The sequence below is a fragment of the Danio aesculapii genome, chromosome 4 (genome assembly GCF_903798145.1).
Source record: "Danio aesculapii chromosome 4, fDanAes4.1, whole genome shotgun sequence".
Taxonomy (NCBI): domain Eukaryota; kingdom Metazoa; phylum Chordata; class Actinopteri; order Cypriniformes; family Danionidae; genus Danio; species Danio aesculapii.
In genome coordinates this window covers 35,448,272-35,466,163 of record NC_079438.1, presented here as the reverse complement: position 1 = coordinate 35,466,163, position 17,892 = coordinate 35,448,272, and the positions used below count along the sequence as shown (strand labels likewise).

Below are 17,892 nucleotides of genomic sequence, written 5' to 3'. Positions count from 1 at the left end.
CCAATTGTAGCCTCAGTTTCCAGACAGGAGTGGCCCCCATTGTGGTCTTCTGCTGCTGTAGTCCATCCGCTGGTGTGCGTTCAGAGATGCTCTTTTGCATACCTTGGTTGTGACGAGTGGTTATTTGAGTTACTGTCGCCATTCTATCAGCTTAAACCAGTCTGGCTATTCTCCTCTGACCTTTGGCATCAACAAGGCATTTGCACCCACAGAACTGCCGCTCACTGGATATTTTCCTTTTTTCAAACCATTCTCTGTAAACCCAAGAGAAAATCCCAGTAGATCAGCAGTTTCTGAAATACTCAGACCAGCCTGTCTGGCATCAACAACCATGCCACATTCAAAGTCACTTAAATCAACTTTCTTTGAACTGCAGCAGATCGTCTTGACCATGTCTACATGCCTAAATGCATTGAGTTGCTGCCATGTGATTGGATGATTAGTAATTTGCGTTAACGAGCAGTTGGACAGGTGGACCTAATAAAGTAGCTAGTGAGTTTAGTTTGCATTTGGAATTTTTTCCTTGTTTTTGAAAACTGAAAAGATTTGCTTCATGTTAAAATGTTAGGCCGGCTACTTAGACCTTGACTTGCTTTTCTGGCTGTGTTTTATTTTGGTTGGAGAGAATCTCTGCAAGGCTATGGCTTTGCTGGACTGAATTTCTCATCCATGCTCTGTAACCACAATGATACTGTGACCTGAATATAGGTGTGACAATAAGTGCTGTGCTAAAACCTAATTTCTCTGGCCTAAAGAGGTGCAATTAGCAACTGATGCTAAAATCATGCACCTAATATCCAGTGGTGCCTATTTATTGTTTAAGTTCCTTTTTGTGCATGCGTGCAATGCACTGAAGTAAAACACAACAGAAATCAATTGTAAGTCAAGCCTCTTGTGTGCTACATATGAGAAGTATCTGTATCACTGCCAGTGCAAAGTCAATGATTTATGGGGTTTTATTTCAGTCCTGATCTAGCTGTCTGTTTTGGTAGTAGATAGGAAAGCAGTCTGCTAGGTTTTGGATCAAAGTGAATTTCATTGGATTCACAGGCATTTCCAATCATTTCCATTCGCTGCATCCTAAATATGTGCCGCATTTCATATTTACTAAGTCCATTTGGTAGTTTTGTCTGAAACTGGTTGTAAAGCTGTGTACAGTGTTTCTGCAGCAGCACAGAGTCAGTGTGTTGTTTTGACCCGTGGGAATTAAAGGGGAATGTGGTGACAGAAACAAAAGTGCTCTGTCAGGCTCTCTTGCTCTTCTGTAAACTTCAACCTGACCAGATCAGTCGAGCATGTGCACTAGTGAAACTCTTGCTTATACAGATTATTATGACCATCATGAGCATTCAAATATGAGCGTAACCAAGCTGACTGATGAGTGTCTAGAATATATAACAGAAACTGGATGACTTTTCACATTTGTAGATGACTCATATTTTGTTTACCGTATGAATACAGAAGAAGAGAAGAGGCTGATGACGGCAGCTCATGTTCCTACATTATGAATCATTTTCTGTAGGAAGGCTTTCAGGAAGCTACTGTACCTTTACTCTGGTGGAAATAATTAAAGGAAGTGAAGGCCAGTCCGGCGATGGGTCGTGAGCTTGACAAAGGGCTTTGTGGGCGCTAAGCACTGCCAGATTATTGCAGCAAATTGGATTTCATGAATAGCTAATGAACACAGCGCATATCAGTATTCATTAGATGATGGGCTGTCACGGACTGTTAATGTAGCTAAATTCGTCAGTGCCTCACAAACACGGTCACTGAGAGGATAGAGGGGTCCAGGTTCGGCTACTCCGCATGAATTCACCTTTAAATCTCTTCAGATCTTAGAGAGAAAATGAAAAAGAGTCGCCCATCAGCCGGGAGAGTGATGTGAATGACAAAACGCTTCACTCGACACTGATAGCTGCTAAATGTCCTGCTGGTATATTACAAAGTATAATAACGTTGAGATTACGCTTGAAAGTAATCTCATTAAAGTCATGACACTTGTGAGATGAGCACTGAGAGGACTTGCTGAGAGTCTTCCGACTTTAAAAGCAGATCTCAGTGTTCAGGACTTGAACTCAATGCTCAGTTTCTCTGTGATTATGGCTGTTGGCTACGTTTATTAATAATCACTCACTTTCATTCTTGCTTCCTCTTGCAGTATCAAGTTCTTTTCATGTCCTAAACTGCCATTTAAAAACTTAAATCTTTGATATTATACTTTTAAAATCTTTGATATTACACTTTTAAATAACATCTGGATAATTTACAACAGCATGATTATCATATTAGCATGTTTGTTAGGTTAACACATCCACCCGAAAAAGTTTGTTAAGTCTAAAATTGTGTTTCACCATGGTATATCCTCTCATTATTTGATAAATCTGACCATGAAGACATTTAGCTGATGGCCAGATAATGGTGTATAAAGAGATCTGCTGTATTATCATGTAATGAAAAAGCATTAGCATCAGCGTTAGCCTTCCTGGTAATGAAACAGAAGGAATTATGGGAAGTGAAGTGTGCAAGTAACAATATATGTTTGCTAAACCTTCAGTGGTACTACAAAAGACAGAGAAACTGAAGCAGCGGATCACAGAAAACACACCTGAGTGTTTCTGTCAGGAGGGGGACAGTCATGCCAAACCCAATAAATACTGTATTTCTGAGGCCAGAGTCAAGCATTAAATAGGTCAACTTTCCTCCAGCAGACGATCATTTTTAGATTCTTCTTGGGTTATTTTTGACTACACCTGAGCTAAAGGGCTAACACTCATGCTTGAGACTCATCAGGCTTGTCAACAATTATGCTACACTTCACTAATTAAGATTCAAGTCATTTATAAACTGATTAAAATCAGCAGAATCAGCAACAGAAAGACTTGATTTGCAGTATCAATGTACATTTGCATTCAGTTGGTTTGCAGTGATGAGATTTCTGGATCAATATCTGACCTTCCTCAGTAAGAAACATTTCCATTTTAAGTGAAACCTCAAGTGTAAAAGCAAGAGAATCAAACATAACCCAGACTCTTTCCCATGTGGCATTTGTATAAAACCCTTATGCATTGATGTGAGTAGGTGGTGTGTTGGCATAAATTATGCTCTGCTGATGATGTGCAGTTATATAATGGCCTCTGACCCAAATGCAGCATATGAATCTCTGAGCACCTGCAGGAGCTTCACTCACTGAATTTAAGTGGGTTGAACACACACAATTTCACTCGCTGCTGAGTATTAACTGACCCCAGCCATGATTCCTGCTCACGGATGTAGGTCTCACACCCAGAAGATGTGTAAAATCTTACCTCGGAGAGTTTGTTCCATAAGTCATCTCTTGCTGCATTCCCGTACATGTGCGTCATCAAGTAATCCTGCAAACACACAGAGATGCAGATCAATATTGGAAGAGGAATAGATTGGACTTGGACAGGAATGCCAACTTGGGAAACCGAATAAGCCCAAACAATAACATTACTAATCCTCTCAATTCAAGCTGAACTTATGCAAATCAGCAGCAGATGTTTGGGTGTGATTGGCTGTCAGTTCAAGGAGGACCATAAGGAGGCCAATTAGAGGCTGATTATGTTGTTCAAGTCGATGCTGCATCAGTGTGTGTCACTGCATGAGTAAAATACAAATCAGCAACATGATTTTACAAGAGTTTCATTCAAGACACAAAAGATGGGGAAGTTATCCACTTTAAAATAAGCATCTTGAGTTTTAAAGGAGAATGTTTTTAACAAGAGAAATACACTAATTCCTTCAGTATGTACAATTCTTAATACTGCTTTAAGCTATTTCTTGTGTAGTGCTATTATATTACATGTGTTATTATCATAGTACATGTCCAAAAGACATGGTCTGTTTGGAAACATTTCAAACATTTTTCCATATTCTTTTCCTGTGCTTGAATGATTTACAACTAATGTATGATTTACAGTATTTGTTATTAATGTGAAGTAATGCAAAATGATTTAATGTGGTTAATTGTATTATGATTCTAAATGTTTAACTTATTAAACCACTTTTTAAACCACTAACAAGTAACAAAGGTGACATTTTCATCATTTTGTGTTTCTAACTTCAAACCAGATACCACATGGTATGTCTAAAACAGTCTTTTCATCATATTATTGGTTTTAAGATTCTGTGAAAAATCACAATAACAAATAGTTGACAAAGAATTGGATACCATTGGTGTATTCTAAACATTTAGCTAAAATTAACGAGAGATTAATGATGTGCCTCAATGCCTTCCAGATTTTTATTTTTATTTTTTGTCATAGGAAGTAAAATCAATTGGAGCAAGTTACACAATCTGAGTGAGTTACTCAGATTATTATTTCTTTCAGGAACATTCTATATATTTATATATATATATATATATATATATATATATATATATATATATATATATATATATATATATATATATATCCCCTCAAATATATATATGCCCTCAAATGTATCTTTTAAATTCATATCTTAATAGGAAGCTATAATATTATATTTGTGCATACATTAGATTAATCTTAAAATCTGAAGCCAAATCTGGAGCTTAACAAAATAACTTACGATAACAGTGCAAAAACAGTACACCCAAATTTATATGTTATAGAAAAATATGAAATACAAATTTAAAAAGAGGAAAAATCAAGAGATGCAAAAAAATTGAAACATTTTATTTATATTTTATTTATTTATTTTACAATATTTAGCTTGAATTTAATTGTTTTATCTTTCAATTTCTAAATATGTTTGATGACTAAAATATTATTTTAAAAAATATATCTGTTTAATAAATCTGTTTTGTTTAAATGCACCAAAATACTGTGCAAATGCCTATAATTATATAATTACAAATAATGCAGAAAATAGATATTTTATGTAATTGTTTATATAATTTAGTAGAGTGAACACAGGCAAAAAATTTGACCCAAGTTAAATTTTAATTATAATTTAAGCTAAATACATGATTCAATAGGCAGAGACAGTATAAAATAGGTAGAGTGGGGTAAATAGGAATTCAACACGTCACTGTTTTTCTCAGAAAACATATTGCTAAAGGTGCTGACTTGAAATTTTCACCAAATGTTGGTAACAACCAAATAAATCCATATATGCAAAGAAAACAATTGGTGGAACAGGAAAAAAGTATTGAACACATGAAGAAATAAAGGTGTAAAAAGGCAGTGAAAGCCCAGACAGCAGCTGAAATCTCTCAGTAGTTATTAAAAAACCCTCTGCCCTTTCTTATTGTAAATTAATATCAGCTGATTCCGTCCAAAATCTACATTATCAGGATGATGAAGATGAAACCAGTGGACATTTCAGCAAGACAATGATCCAAAACACAGACAAGGAAACTCTCATGGTTTCAGAGAGAGAAAATCAAGCTGTAGAATGGCCCAGCCAATCACCTGACTTAAATCTACTGGAAAACACAAAGTAAAGATAAGATTTGATAGACGAGACTCCCAGAACCATCAGGATTTTTACACTGTTGAAGCAATGCATGGCTTCATTCTCCATATGAGAAGCGTCTTTAAGCTGCCGTTTTTTGTTTTGTTATATTTTTATGTTGGTATTGTTTGGGTTTTTACCAAAATCTGGTTCAATTCCATGTCAACAGCACCTTCATAATATTTTTCCCAGAAAAAAAAATACGTTTCCCCCCACAGTATATAAAGGGAGTTAAACTTTTCAAGACATAATGTCCCTAAATACACTTAAAAACATTATTTTTCAAGATAACTTTATATAATTTGTGTTATTATTATTCAAAATGGTTTTATTAATGTTTTGGAAAAAGAACGAGGTTTATCTTGGAGATGCTAAATGCACCCACAATTCTAGAATCACACATATAAAAGTTCATTATTATGCATGATTTTTGCGATGAAAGGAAACATCTCACCCTAAGTCAGCAAACTGCTTAAAAAATCAATTTGAAATCATATTTAATGTATCCTAATCCAAGTGCCTCTACATCAAACACAGACAAATTTGCACTAAAAAGTGAAAGTAATATCTGTGTTGTGTATTATTGAAGCAAAGACACCAGTGGGTGTTCATTTGACTGCTAAAAGACTTTAATCTGTTAAACAGCGGCAGTTCTTCATTATCAGTCTTATTCTGCCCTGCAGTCTCAGTGATACAGGTGGTGGGCGACATGAAGATGAAGGTGTCTGGTCCTGGAAAGCACATTTGCATTCATCTGATAAGAACATTTAGTGGGAGGTCTTTACTCGACTTTACTAGATTCTTTGATAACTTTTGACTGACTGTGAGCGATAAACTGGCTGGAGTCAAGAGATCAAGCTGACCAAAAACTGCTTTTTTTTGCTAAATCTTTTTAACTCTTTATTGGTTTTAAAGGTAGCGATTTCAAAGTGGTTTTGATTTTGTCCATAAAGCACAAATAAAAGTATTTTGCAGAATGTTCAAGCAAGAAAATGAGTATTTGAAAATTTTGCAGTTGTTATGTCTGTGTAACATCTGAAAAAAATAAGAGTCTTTGAAAATGATAATGTAATGCACATGCATGGTACTTGTTGAGGAAGGTGTACAATGGAAGCATGGCAAGTATGGACAAGTTTTAGGAACAACAAAAAATAAACTTGACTTCTAGTTGATCTTTTGCTAACAGAAGGGGCTGATATGAAAGGCAAAGGCCTCTAAATTACGCTTATTGGACCAAAATAAAATATGATCATGCCTTGATTTTTAATTATTTAATTAGGACAGTAATGTCTGACTTTGCTTAGACAAAAGTCTTGTCATTTAACTGAAATAATATACAGTATAGAATATAAAGTCATACTGCAGTGGAAAAATAATTAATATTGTGTATGACTCCCATGAGCTTGGAGGACTGCATCAGTACATCTCTGACTCAAATAACTTATAATAAAGTCATCTGGAATAGCGAAGAAAGCATTCTTGCAGGACTCCCAGAGTTCATCAAGATTCTTAAGATTCATCTTCAATGCCTTCTCCTTTATCTTACCCCAGGCATGCTCAATAATGTTCATGTCTGGTGTCTGGGCTGGTCAATCCTGGAGCACCTTGACCTTCTTTGCTTTCAGAAATTTTTATGTGGAAGCTGAAGTATGAGGAGTATGGAGCGCTATCCTGCTGAAAAAATTGCCCTCTCCTGTGTTTTGTAATGGGCAGCACAAATGTCTTGATACTTCAGGCTGTATAGTTGCCATCCACTCTGCAGATCTCTCGCACACCCCCATACTGAATGTAACCCCAAACCATAATTTTTCCTTGACCAAACTTGACTGATTTCTAGAAGAATATTGGGTCCATGTGGGTTTCAATAGGTCTTATGCAGCATTTGTGATTATTTGAATGCAGTTCAACAGATGAACCATCGAAAAATCTACCTTCTGCCACTTTTCCAAGTAATTAAAGAGCCCATATTATACATGAAATAGGGTCATATTTAGGTTGTAAGGGTCTCCAACAACAGTCTAATATGCATGCAAGGTCAAAAAACACTTTGATGGTCTTATAATCTGCATTTATTTTTACCTAATTATCCCAGCGACTCCCATATGAATCGTTCAGCGATTCATTTGTTCCCAAACATGTCCTCAGCGCGAAGCTAATCTGCGCTGATTGGACCGATGACAACCTGCTGCGATTGGTCGACACAGACAAGGCTTCAGCGCGAGGCAGAGTGAAATGCCCAGCTGCTAATCAACAATATAAAAGTAGTCTCAGTGCATACACGCTTTATAGTGGATTTTGGCTGCCCATGGGTGAATGTAAATACAGACGATAGACTAGAAAATACCGACGACTAACTATTTTATCAAGCAAAAAGTCCAAGAACTGGCGAGGAGATCTCCTAGCCCGTCCCGTCGCAGTCTACTTGCTCTTTTCACACACACACACACCCACACGCACGCACGCACGCACACACAGGGCCAGCGCGTCCATAGAGGAGACCTAGAGCGGCAGAATAGAGAGGGGGCGGCGCTCAGTTATATCCGCGAATCGCTCCGTTATATCCGCGGCGCTCAGAGGAGACACACACACACACACACACACACGACACACATTACAATCCTCCCCGAGGACACGACACACACGCCTAGAGCGCCAGTTCAGCTTGCTGGGTGCAATTTATACACCTCACCTCGAAAACTAAGCTGAACTATTTTGAAACTTGACCGTTGCATGCGTGTAGCAACAGCTGATGATCCGTAAACAAAGCGGCACGCGTCACATTTTCAACGTGGCTTTACACGCGATATGAGAAAATAAAGAGTTAACCTGATACAGTACACACGGTTACAAGTAACAAAACACAACTAAATACCTCATGTGCAAGCTAGAGTAAACGAGGCAACAGTTTTAATCGCACGTACTTACACTGGTGAAATGGGGGAAGAAACTGATTCATGATGCACTGATCCATGTTCTGACAGTCTTTACTGATCCTTCCTTTGACAAACCGATGAAGTCTTCTTTGTAAGCAGGTAGTTTCCAGAAGCACTAGATCTGCTCAAGGCTAGGCTATATTGCTGAGGTTTCATCTTTGATTAGACTGTCAATAAAATCCATCTTCACAGCGTGACTTCATTCCACTGGTGTCTCTCTCTGTGTGTGTGTGTGTGTGTGTGAGAGAGACTTTTTTTCTGTTAGTGGGCGGGGCCGCAGGTTTCAAATCTCCCGGGTTTGCGCGTGCAACTACTTGTGTTTCGTAGACGGGTCATCACGAAACACCTAATGACTCGTTATCAAGACGACTCGTTTGAAGCACTATGAGTCGACTCTTTTATAGATGAATCAATAGTTTTAAACACTGTACACTTACAGATTTAAGCCTTAGCTGGATATTTCACTTCACTTAGAGCTGTGTTACACACTACATGGAAGGGCATTTTCAAAAACCCATAATATGGGCTCTTTAACTAGAAGTCAAGTTATTATTTGTTGCCTTTACAACTGGGATGAACGACAAGACTTTTGTCAGGTAGTGTATAATGACACAGCAGATGAAGTTTTAGTAAATTGAAACTGCTTCAGTTCAGTTGTCACAGTTGAAGTTCAGTAAAGACCAGTTTAGTAATGCAAATGTCAAAACACGAAGAGCAACTCCACCAATGCACTGTTCCACTAGTTGCGAGCCAAGCAAGCGATACACACCAATGTGTAAACATGGTGTAAACATTGCAATAAACAAGTGAGAACTGCACAAAAACCCCTTGTGTGTGCTTTAAAGTAGAGGTTTTCAACATTTTACTTTTTTTTGTCTTTATTAATCCCTCATCCAAAGAGCACCATCAATTACCCTTGAAGCACTTTTTGTTTGATTCTGGATTTATAATCTTTTTTTAATCTTTTTTATAATCTTTAATAATCAGATTTTTTTTTTTTTTTGAGAAAATGCTACTGGTCTAATGTGATTCAATGAATTATGCTAAGCTAAGCTAAACATCCTCCCCGATACCTGTAGATTGGCTGAATGGATTCAAACATGGTAAAGCTCAACTGTTTAACTCTAGGTGACTTAAAATGAGCCTGTTTTAAAAAGAAAGATAAGAAAAGAAAAGAAAAGAATAAGTGGAGATTTTTTTTAATGCACCTTTTTCTTTAATAAACCACAAAGAGATCACATAAATGTAACTGTAAGTGAATAACTGAAGACAAATTCTATAGACTAGAAATGGTGTGAGCAGATAGTGTCAGGGATTTTATTGTGGGATGACCAATTCCTTTAATAAGGCAATTATTCTAGCCTTTGCCTCACAAATCAAATCAAAAAGGGCACTTGTTGACAGGAGTCATGCTGAGAGGTCTGAGCAAATTGCATTGGGATCCTGAAAGCGTGACTCAGTCCAGCTGGCCTTCTTCTCTCTACATGCTCTGCTGAGCTCTCAGAGAGTCTGGGATTTGAGTCTGGAGCTGCACCAGATTCATGTTACCACCCTGATGAATCTGTTTTAAATCGGTGCAATTCCTCTTCCTCTTTCTCGCTCTCTCTTTTTTCTATTTGTAGAGTTATTCCCCTCAGGCAGAGTGACCATGTGGCATAAACCTGCCTCTGATAGGGCCGTCACAGTGTGTTGTCATTATTTTGACACTGATTTGTTCTGCTGACTGCCATGGCAGGAGGAGAAAAAATACATCCAGTTGCACACAAATTGGATTATTTATCCAAAGTCGACCAATCAACAAGCAACTTACGATCTGAATTCACTTCTTTTTGTAATTAATGACAAATTTGAGTGAGTTTTTAACCATTTCCCAGTCTCTTTCAGCAGATATCAGTGCTGAGAGAATCTGAATTCAAGTGTTGCAGTATGAAATACCCATTCGGCTCATTTGCATGCATTTGCATGGCGGCGAGGGACCACCCAGAGCCATTTTATGCTGGTGTTGACATTTTCCAGTCTGCTTGCCCTAAAAGTGTGTATTTTAATGACTATGTTGCTACCCACTGCAGTTTAGTGACCAAAAGCTCTTATAGAGAGACAGAAAAAAAGGAGAAAAACACTCAGACAACCAAAACACAGCGAGTCGATCATCTTAAAAGCTCTGCCATCTACATACTGTGGTCATTTATATAGTAAGAAAACATTGTGATTTAAACGAAATTTCATATGACTGATATGAAACATTTAGCATCTGCATTGCCATGAAAGTACTATCAGACTAGTGTTAGCATATGTTGCTAAGCTAGCATGGTTTTGTAAGAAGAATACAAATGACATATTCTGCAAAACTTAATATGTAAACAACTACTTTTTCAGTTTTTCAATGCACCCTGGGGGTGCTTTAGCTAGTGACTAATCATTTTAGCAGTTAGCTGTAACAGTATCTGCATTTGGGAAACACTTGAAGCCGACTTATACTCATAATGCTGAAAAATCTGTCTATAAACAGACAGCTTGGATCAGACCTACAGACTCACTTCATAGCAGATTCCATTAAGATGCTGGTGTTAATTTTATTTAACTTACTGTAATTAGCATAGGCTAGTTACTCTTCTGACTTCTCGTTAGGACTAAATAAAATCCTAAACGACCCTTCATCAGATTTTATAACCACATTCAGTTCTGTCTTCTGATTCTGCAAAGTCAAATTACTTATAAAGGGAGACAAAAGATTGATCACTTTCGATATGCAAATCCCCCTGAGCTAGAACACAAGATTTCTGAGAGAACCTTCACCACCAGAGTCAAAGCAGATCATAAATAATTAATTATTCATCCAACTAAATGAGTTCCCTCAAAAGTAATACGAGAAGAAATATATCCACAATTTTCCTGCATATGAAAAGTAATTTGGAGGCAATGGAGGCAGAATGTTTGGTGAGGTGCTGTGTTTATCTATTCTTCTCATCAATCACTCAGAGACAGACAGAGATGCTGAAAGTTCCCACAAGAGAGAGACAGAAAACAGTAATAATGAGGCGGAACAGCCTAGCCGGAGGGAGAAGAAGAGGAAGACGGGGAAAAATGGATCCTCTCTGTGTTCCAGGATGTTGGCAAATTGAATCGAGGAGTATCTGGCGATTTCATCTGTGTTCAGAGCAGATTATTATCCCACAACATCCACAGGGATTTCACAGAGTGTCTTTCTCCAAGTCAGGAACCCGTTGAGAGCCGACAAACAGGAATTCAGGAAAGGAGAAGCTTCAAATCACACCCGGAGGATGAAGGAGGACTGTAACACACTGGAGTTTATTTCTCCCGGGCAGAAGCGCACTTGTCCTCTGCTATTCACAGGTCACGATTTCACATTTCCAGGCGGAATGAATATTTCTCCCATCCCATAATATGATCCGTCTGAAAGTGGCTTTAAAAGCGATGGGCAGTGTGTGTAAATGACATGGCGGAGCTTCATCACTCCAGCAGTAGACTTCATTTATGACTCCCACTACTCTTTATAAGAGACATTCATCCTCCGCCTCAGCAGCGCATCCACCATTTACCAATGAAGACGCCCTCGTGCTCACAGAAAGAGAGAGAGCATGATGGGTAATGGACTTCAATCTGTCTGCTGTTTAAGTATTCTGAAGAGTTCAGCTTCACTTCTGTCTGCTGCTCCAATATTGGAGAGACACGAGGAGGAGAAGAGATGCCACACAGAGCAAAAGAGAGACACTGAGAGAATGAAATCAGCTACAGTCAACAGAGGAAGACACACGGCAGAGGAGAGAACAGAGCTGATTAAGGACATATGTTGAATGACGCAAGCCGTCCACATAAGGGATATTTTGCCCAAAATCAAACATTTTCTAATAATCTGGTAAGCTGAATGAAATGGTAAATAATTGGTAGGATCAAATATGACAGTTTGTATTGGCTCATTTCAAACTGGAATGAACGTAAGTTTTAGATCTGTGTTGACTCGAGCTGCTTACTTTCAGATTGTTTTGTATCATTTGATGAACTGGTTAACTCTAGAACTACTGAGGCAGTCATTTTCACCATTTTTAAAATTTACGTAATAACTTTGTTAAAATAAAACCTTTCCTAAACATCTGTATATTTGTATTTAATGTAGTTAATCTTATACAATTACTTGCTTACTAACTCCCAGGGCCGTTTATATCGAAGTTGATATAGCCGCACCATATTGGTGTTTCGTAACATTTTACTTTTACAAGGTGGGTCGTTAGCGAAATGCTCAAACCCTAACCTGGAGGACTAGGACATACATACAATATACTACATACAATTTAGCTTAACCAGTTCACCTATAGTGCATGTCTTTGGACTTATGGGGGAATCCGGAGCACTCAGAGGAAACCCACATGAACTGGGGGAGAACATGCAAACTCCACACCTAAATGCCAAACGACCCACCTGGGGCTTGAATCAGCGATCGTCTTGCTGTGAGGCCACAGTGCTGACCACTGCACCACCATGCCGCCCAGTTTAATACAATTACAAAACACAGAAGAGTTCTGGTTATTTCTACCTTGAGCTCAAAATGACCACATGCAATGCAGTCTCCATTACGTTTCCCCGTGCCGTTGAATATGTGTACCTCTTTACTTCAAATATGTCTTTCAAAAACAACTTATTCAGTGCTACAAAAAAACCTTGCTCTCTTACTTGTGAAGTAAAAGTGAGGTGCCTCTATCAGGGATGGGGAGTTACGAAATGCGTTGTATAAAATATAAAAGTGATTGTATTTCATTATAATTACATTTCAAATAGGTGGTATTGAAACTGGAGTTACATCAGAAAACAAGTTTAGATTTTAAAATACCTAAGTAATTACTGTGAATTTTAATGTCATTATTTTAATTGACATTTTAAGTAAACATGGGTTTTTTAACCAATAAGGCAACTCATAGTAGTGCTGATCATCATGGCAGGATAACAGTTGACACAGAAAACATTTTTTTTTCCTTCTCTGCTGAAATTACAAACAGCATTTTGCTTTTAAATCTGAAAATGGACACAACCTACTCTATGCCTACCTGCAACAAAATTTTTATCATTTCGAGCCAGTTCATGGTCATGAAATTTGTTATCAGTAAGCCTTGTTTTCAATACCCTCATATTTTCACTGTGGATTGGTTATTGCTGTTGTTGTTTTAGATAATTTAATGAAAAAATAAACTGAATTCTCATAGAAATCACTTTGCTTTCACTTAACTGTACCACACAAATTATGTATGGTTATAAACGTTTTTAAAGTCAAACTAGAGCTTTGTGTGTTTTACAGATAAACTTGAAGTCGTTCAAGTTCATGCATTCAAAATGTTGGTGCAGTAATGCGAGTTCATGATCCGATTCGTTGTGAACAGATGACTCAATCAATCTTAATTTTATAATTTCTTTTGCTTAACAAAACCCGTTTGAGTGATTCCCGAACTGGATAGATCTGGAGCATTTTTCCTAAAGCATTGTTAGTGAATTGTCCTTGTTAAATTACACTGAAATGTAACAACATTACTTGTGATCGTAGTTGTTTTGCTTGTCAAAATTTATCCGAAGTTTCAGGTGCTGCACATCTTGTATCTTCACACCATAGACAATTGCCTTCAGATGACCCCAAAGATAAAAGTCTAAGGGGGTCAGATCGGGAGACCTTGGGGGCCATTCAACTGGCCCACAACGACCAATCCACTTTTCAGGAAACTGTTCATCTAGGAATGCGCGGACCTGACACCCATAATGTGGTCTTGCACCATCTTGCTGGAAAAACTCAGGGAACGTGTGAGCTTCAGTGCATAAAGAGGGAAACACATCATCATGTAGCAATTTCAAATATCCAGTGGCCTTGAGGTTTCCATTGATGAAGAAGGGCCCCACTATCTCTGTTGTCTGTGGTGTGAAGATACAAGATGTGCAGCACCTGAAACTTCGGATAGTGGAAGCCTGTGCTGGCATTTCTCCTGCGGTGTTGCTATCAGTGTGTGAAGAGTGGGAGAAGAGGGTTGCATTGACAATCCAACACAATGGGCAGCACATTGAACACATTTTATAAGTGGTCAGAAACTTGTAAATAACTCATGAAAGAATAAAGTTACGTTAAAACCAAGCACACCATAGTTTTTCTTGTGAAATTCCCAATAAGTTTGATGTGTCAAATGACCTTCTTCCTATTGGAAATACAAAAGTTGGATCCAAGATGGCCGACTTCAAAATGGCCACTATGGTCACCACCCATCTTGAAAAGTTTGCCCCCTCACATATACTAATGTGCCACAAACAGGATGTTAATATCACCAACCATTCCCATTTTATTAAGGTGTATCCACATAAGTGGCTCACCCTGTAGTTACCAACCAATATAAAGTGTGACCGATTAAGCTATTGGAAGATATCATTCCATCACGACTTATTGATCACGCTAACTGATACTAAACAAAATTAACCAAACTTATTTTAGACAAGGCAAAGCAAGGAAGGATTATTTATATAGTACATTTCATGCACAATGGTAATTCAAAGGTCTTTACATTAATTTCACAATAATGAAAGAATCAAGAAAAAAAAACATCAAAGAAAAAATATATTAAAAAGAGACTGAAATGTGTTAAAATAAGTTTTAAATGAATAAAAAAGAAAAGAAAGACATAATAGTGCGATCTGTCAGACGTGGCACAGTGCTCATTCAGTAAAGGCACAGCTAAACAGACGTGTTTTCAGTCTTGATTTGAATGTGCCTAATGTTGGAGCACATCTGATCATTTCTGGAAGCTGATTTCACCAGCAGTGACGTAGTGGCTGAAGGTGGATTCACCCTGCTTTGACTGAACTCTTGAAATTTTTGGGTAAGGCCAATGAGGAGTCTATTACAGTAATCCACGCTGATAGTGGTAAAAGCCAGCCTGCAAAAGTTTCTCTAACTCCTCCCTGAAAGCAAAGCATCTAATTCTTGCAATGTTTTTGAGCATTTTAGATAATTCAAATCAATTAAACTCAAGTCTACTGATCAGAGATGTATTATTACTAAAATTCATAAAGCTTAAATGTGCGACTATCTAAAATCTATAAATGAAGCATTAAATGTGTTTCTCTGCAGAAAACATGACCTGATTGTGCCACTAATAGCAACACTACACCACAACGTCAAAAATAACCCAGAAATAGGCTGTGAAACTGACAGATTTTTGACAGTAGCGCAGTCATAAAGAAATAAAATGAGAAGCTACTCATGTTTTGAAAACTGTTTTATCTGGATCTACAAGGTGAGGAATCTGTATGTGAGTTTTACACCTCTGAAACGGCACAACCGTATGAACCCTTGTCAAAACATGGGGACTTTATACCTTTAAATTACATTTATTACAGATTTACTCCTAACCTGCAGCCAGTTTGTTCACAACTCTGGTCCTTTCACCACATTTCTGCATGTAGTCTGATGCAGCAGCCATATGGTGTCCAGAAAAGCATTAATAGTCTCTAATAATACAGCACAGAGCTGCTGTTCACTCTCCAGTAGGGTTGGGTATCGCTTGGGATTATTTCGATACCGGTGCTAAATTGATACTTTTAAAACGATACCGGTGCCAAAACGGTGCCTGAGCTGATACTTTTAAGCCACAAAACTATGGTGGATGACTCTAGAAAAATATTTTATTTGACAAAATCTTTTTAAAAATATTTTTAATAGAACAATATAATCAAAGTTTAAAGTAAACATCAATTCATATTTTATATATTTGAATTGCATTAATATATTTTCTTTGATCATTTGTTGGTTAGCATGAATTGAATATTTGCATTATGAAATTACATTAGCTTACTAGTAACCTGTGGAATGGCTGTCATCAAAATACTGAACTCCGTTTTTCTAGGGTTGGGGCTTGTGACTATGTTTACATGGTTATCAGTAATCTAATGATTTGCCTTAATCTGAACAAGACAATAATATGATCAAGGTGTTTACATGAGTTGCTTTTTGAATGTTCCTTTCATGATCACACTTTGACATATATCACAAAATACTTAAAAAATAAGATAATTAAATAACTTAAACTCAAAATAATCATCCTTGTTCATTTATTTGACAAGTAACTTTGTACTGGTGTAGGATAACACATTACTAACATTCAAGTACATCAAGGCACATTGTTGCACCTGTAAACTTTAACAGATAGGCCTACAGTTGAAGTCAATTTATTTTGCCAACCCATTCATTTAAAATAATGTTTCTGAACATTTTCACAGTGTTTCCTAAAAAAATATTATTCTGGAGTCAAAATAAGTCGTATTTCTCATTGTTTATTTCTTGAATAAAAGTAGTTTTTTATAAAAAAAAAAAAAAATTAAGATCAGTATTATTAGCCTCCTTCAGAAATATTTACTGTATATTTTTTGATTTACACAACAAATCAGTTACAAAATAATTTGACTAATTTCAACTTTCGTAGTTATCTGATTAAGTCTTTAAATTACACTTTAATCTAGATAAAAGACTATAAAACACTTAAAGGGACTTTGTCTGAATACAACTGTCTTGCAAAATAACTAATAAAATATTATGCACTCACTGTCACAATGGGGAAGATAAAAATGTAGATATTAGAAACGAGTTAAACTATTATGTTTAAAAATGTGTTGTAAATAAATCATGTGTTGAAGACGGAAATCAAAAATGAATGAAGGGAAAACTGAATCAGTTGAATAGGACTTACATGAGTGTGACTGAAAACTACATTTGATCAATGTGTTACATCTGTTACATCTTGTACTTGCTGACTGTTTGTAAATTGAATACTGCATTTCCAAACGTAAAACTATGTACACTAGATTTCTAATTAATTATGGTCTCTGCATAGCCGAGCACTTCCTATATTAAAAGTGTTAAAATCGCGATTACCTGTGTCAATTTGGGCGTCAACCTCTGACAAATACGGGGAACTAGGCTAATGCGTGCAGCAGCATCACTGACAGAGAGAGCAAGTGCGCACGTTGCTGTGTTAGAGTCCTTGCTTGTAAAATACGCTTTAGAACACTTAGTTTAAGCAAATTTGATGGACACGATCATGCGTGTTGATCTGAAGAGTCGCTCTCGCTCACCGAATGCGCTGTACTGCGTGCGTTGCATGCCTTCGTTCCTTAACCAACAAGAACAAACACCTGACATCGCCTGTCCATATTCCTCATAGTTGTTTAGAATTAAATGTTTACAGATGGTGTGACAACGCGTACCTATGTGTGCCTTTGATGCACCCCTTGATGCTTCTTACGTCCTTGTCGCAGCACCAGTAGCACCGAAGTTAGGCACTGAAATTCATATGCTGATTTGATCCGGTTACAAAGGTACTGGTGCTATAATGGCACTGGGTTTCGGTACCCAACCCTACTCTCCAGGATGTCTAGACTAAGACGGACAAGGAAAGAGCTTGAGGAAAAACTTCAAAATACTGTATAAAGCCTCACACTGAAACTCCAGCCCTAG

General features: G+C 37.3%; 1 protein-coding gene across 1 annotated transcript in view; it reads right to left on the bottom strand.

Annotated features, from left to right (window-relative positions):
- Positions 1-17,892, bottom strand: part of trhde.2 (thyrotropin releasing hormone degrading enzyme, tandem duplicate 2) — a 213,450-nt gene that overhangs the window by 66,692 nt on the left and 128,866 nt on the right. The window contains exon 8 of the mRNA XM_056455542.1: positions 3,306-3,371. Within this exon, the coding sequence (XP_056311517.1) occupies positions 3,306-3,371 (66 nt within the window). The remainder of the gene's footprint in view (positions 1-3,305; positions 3,372-17,892) is intronic.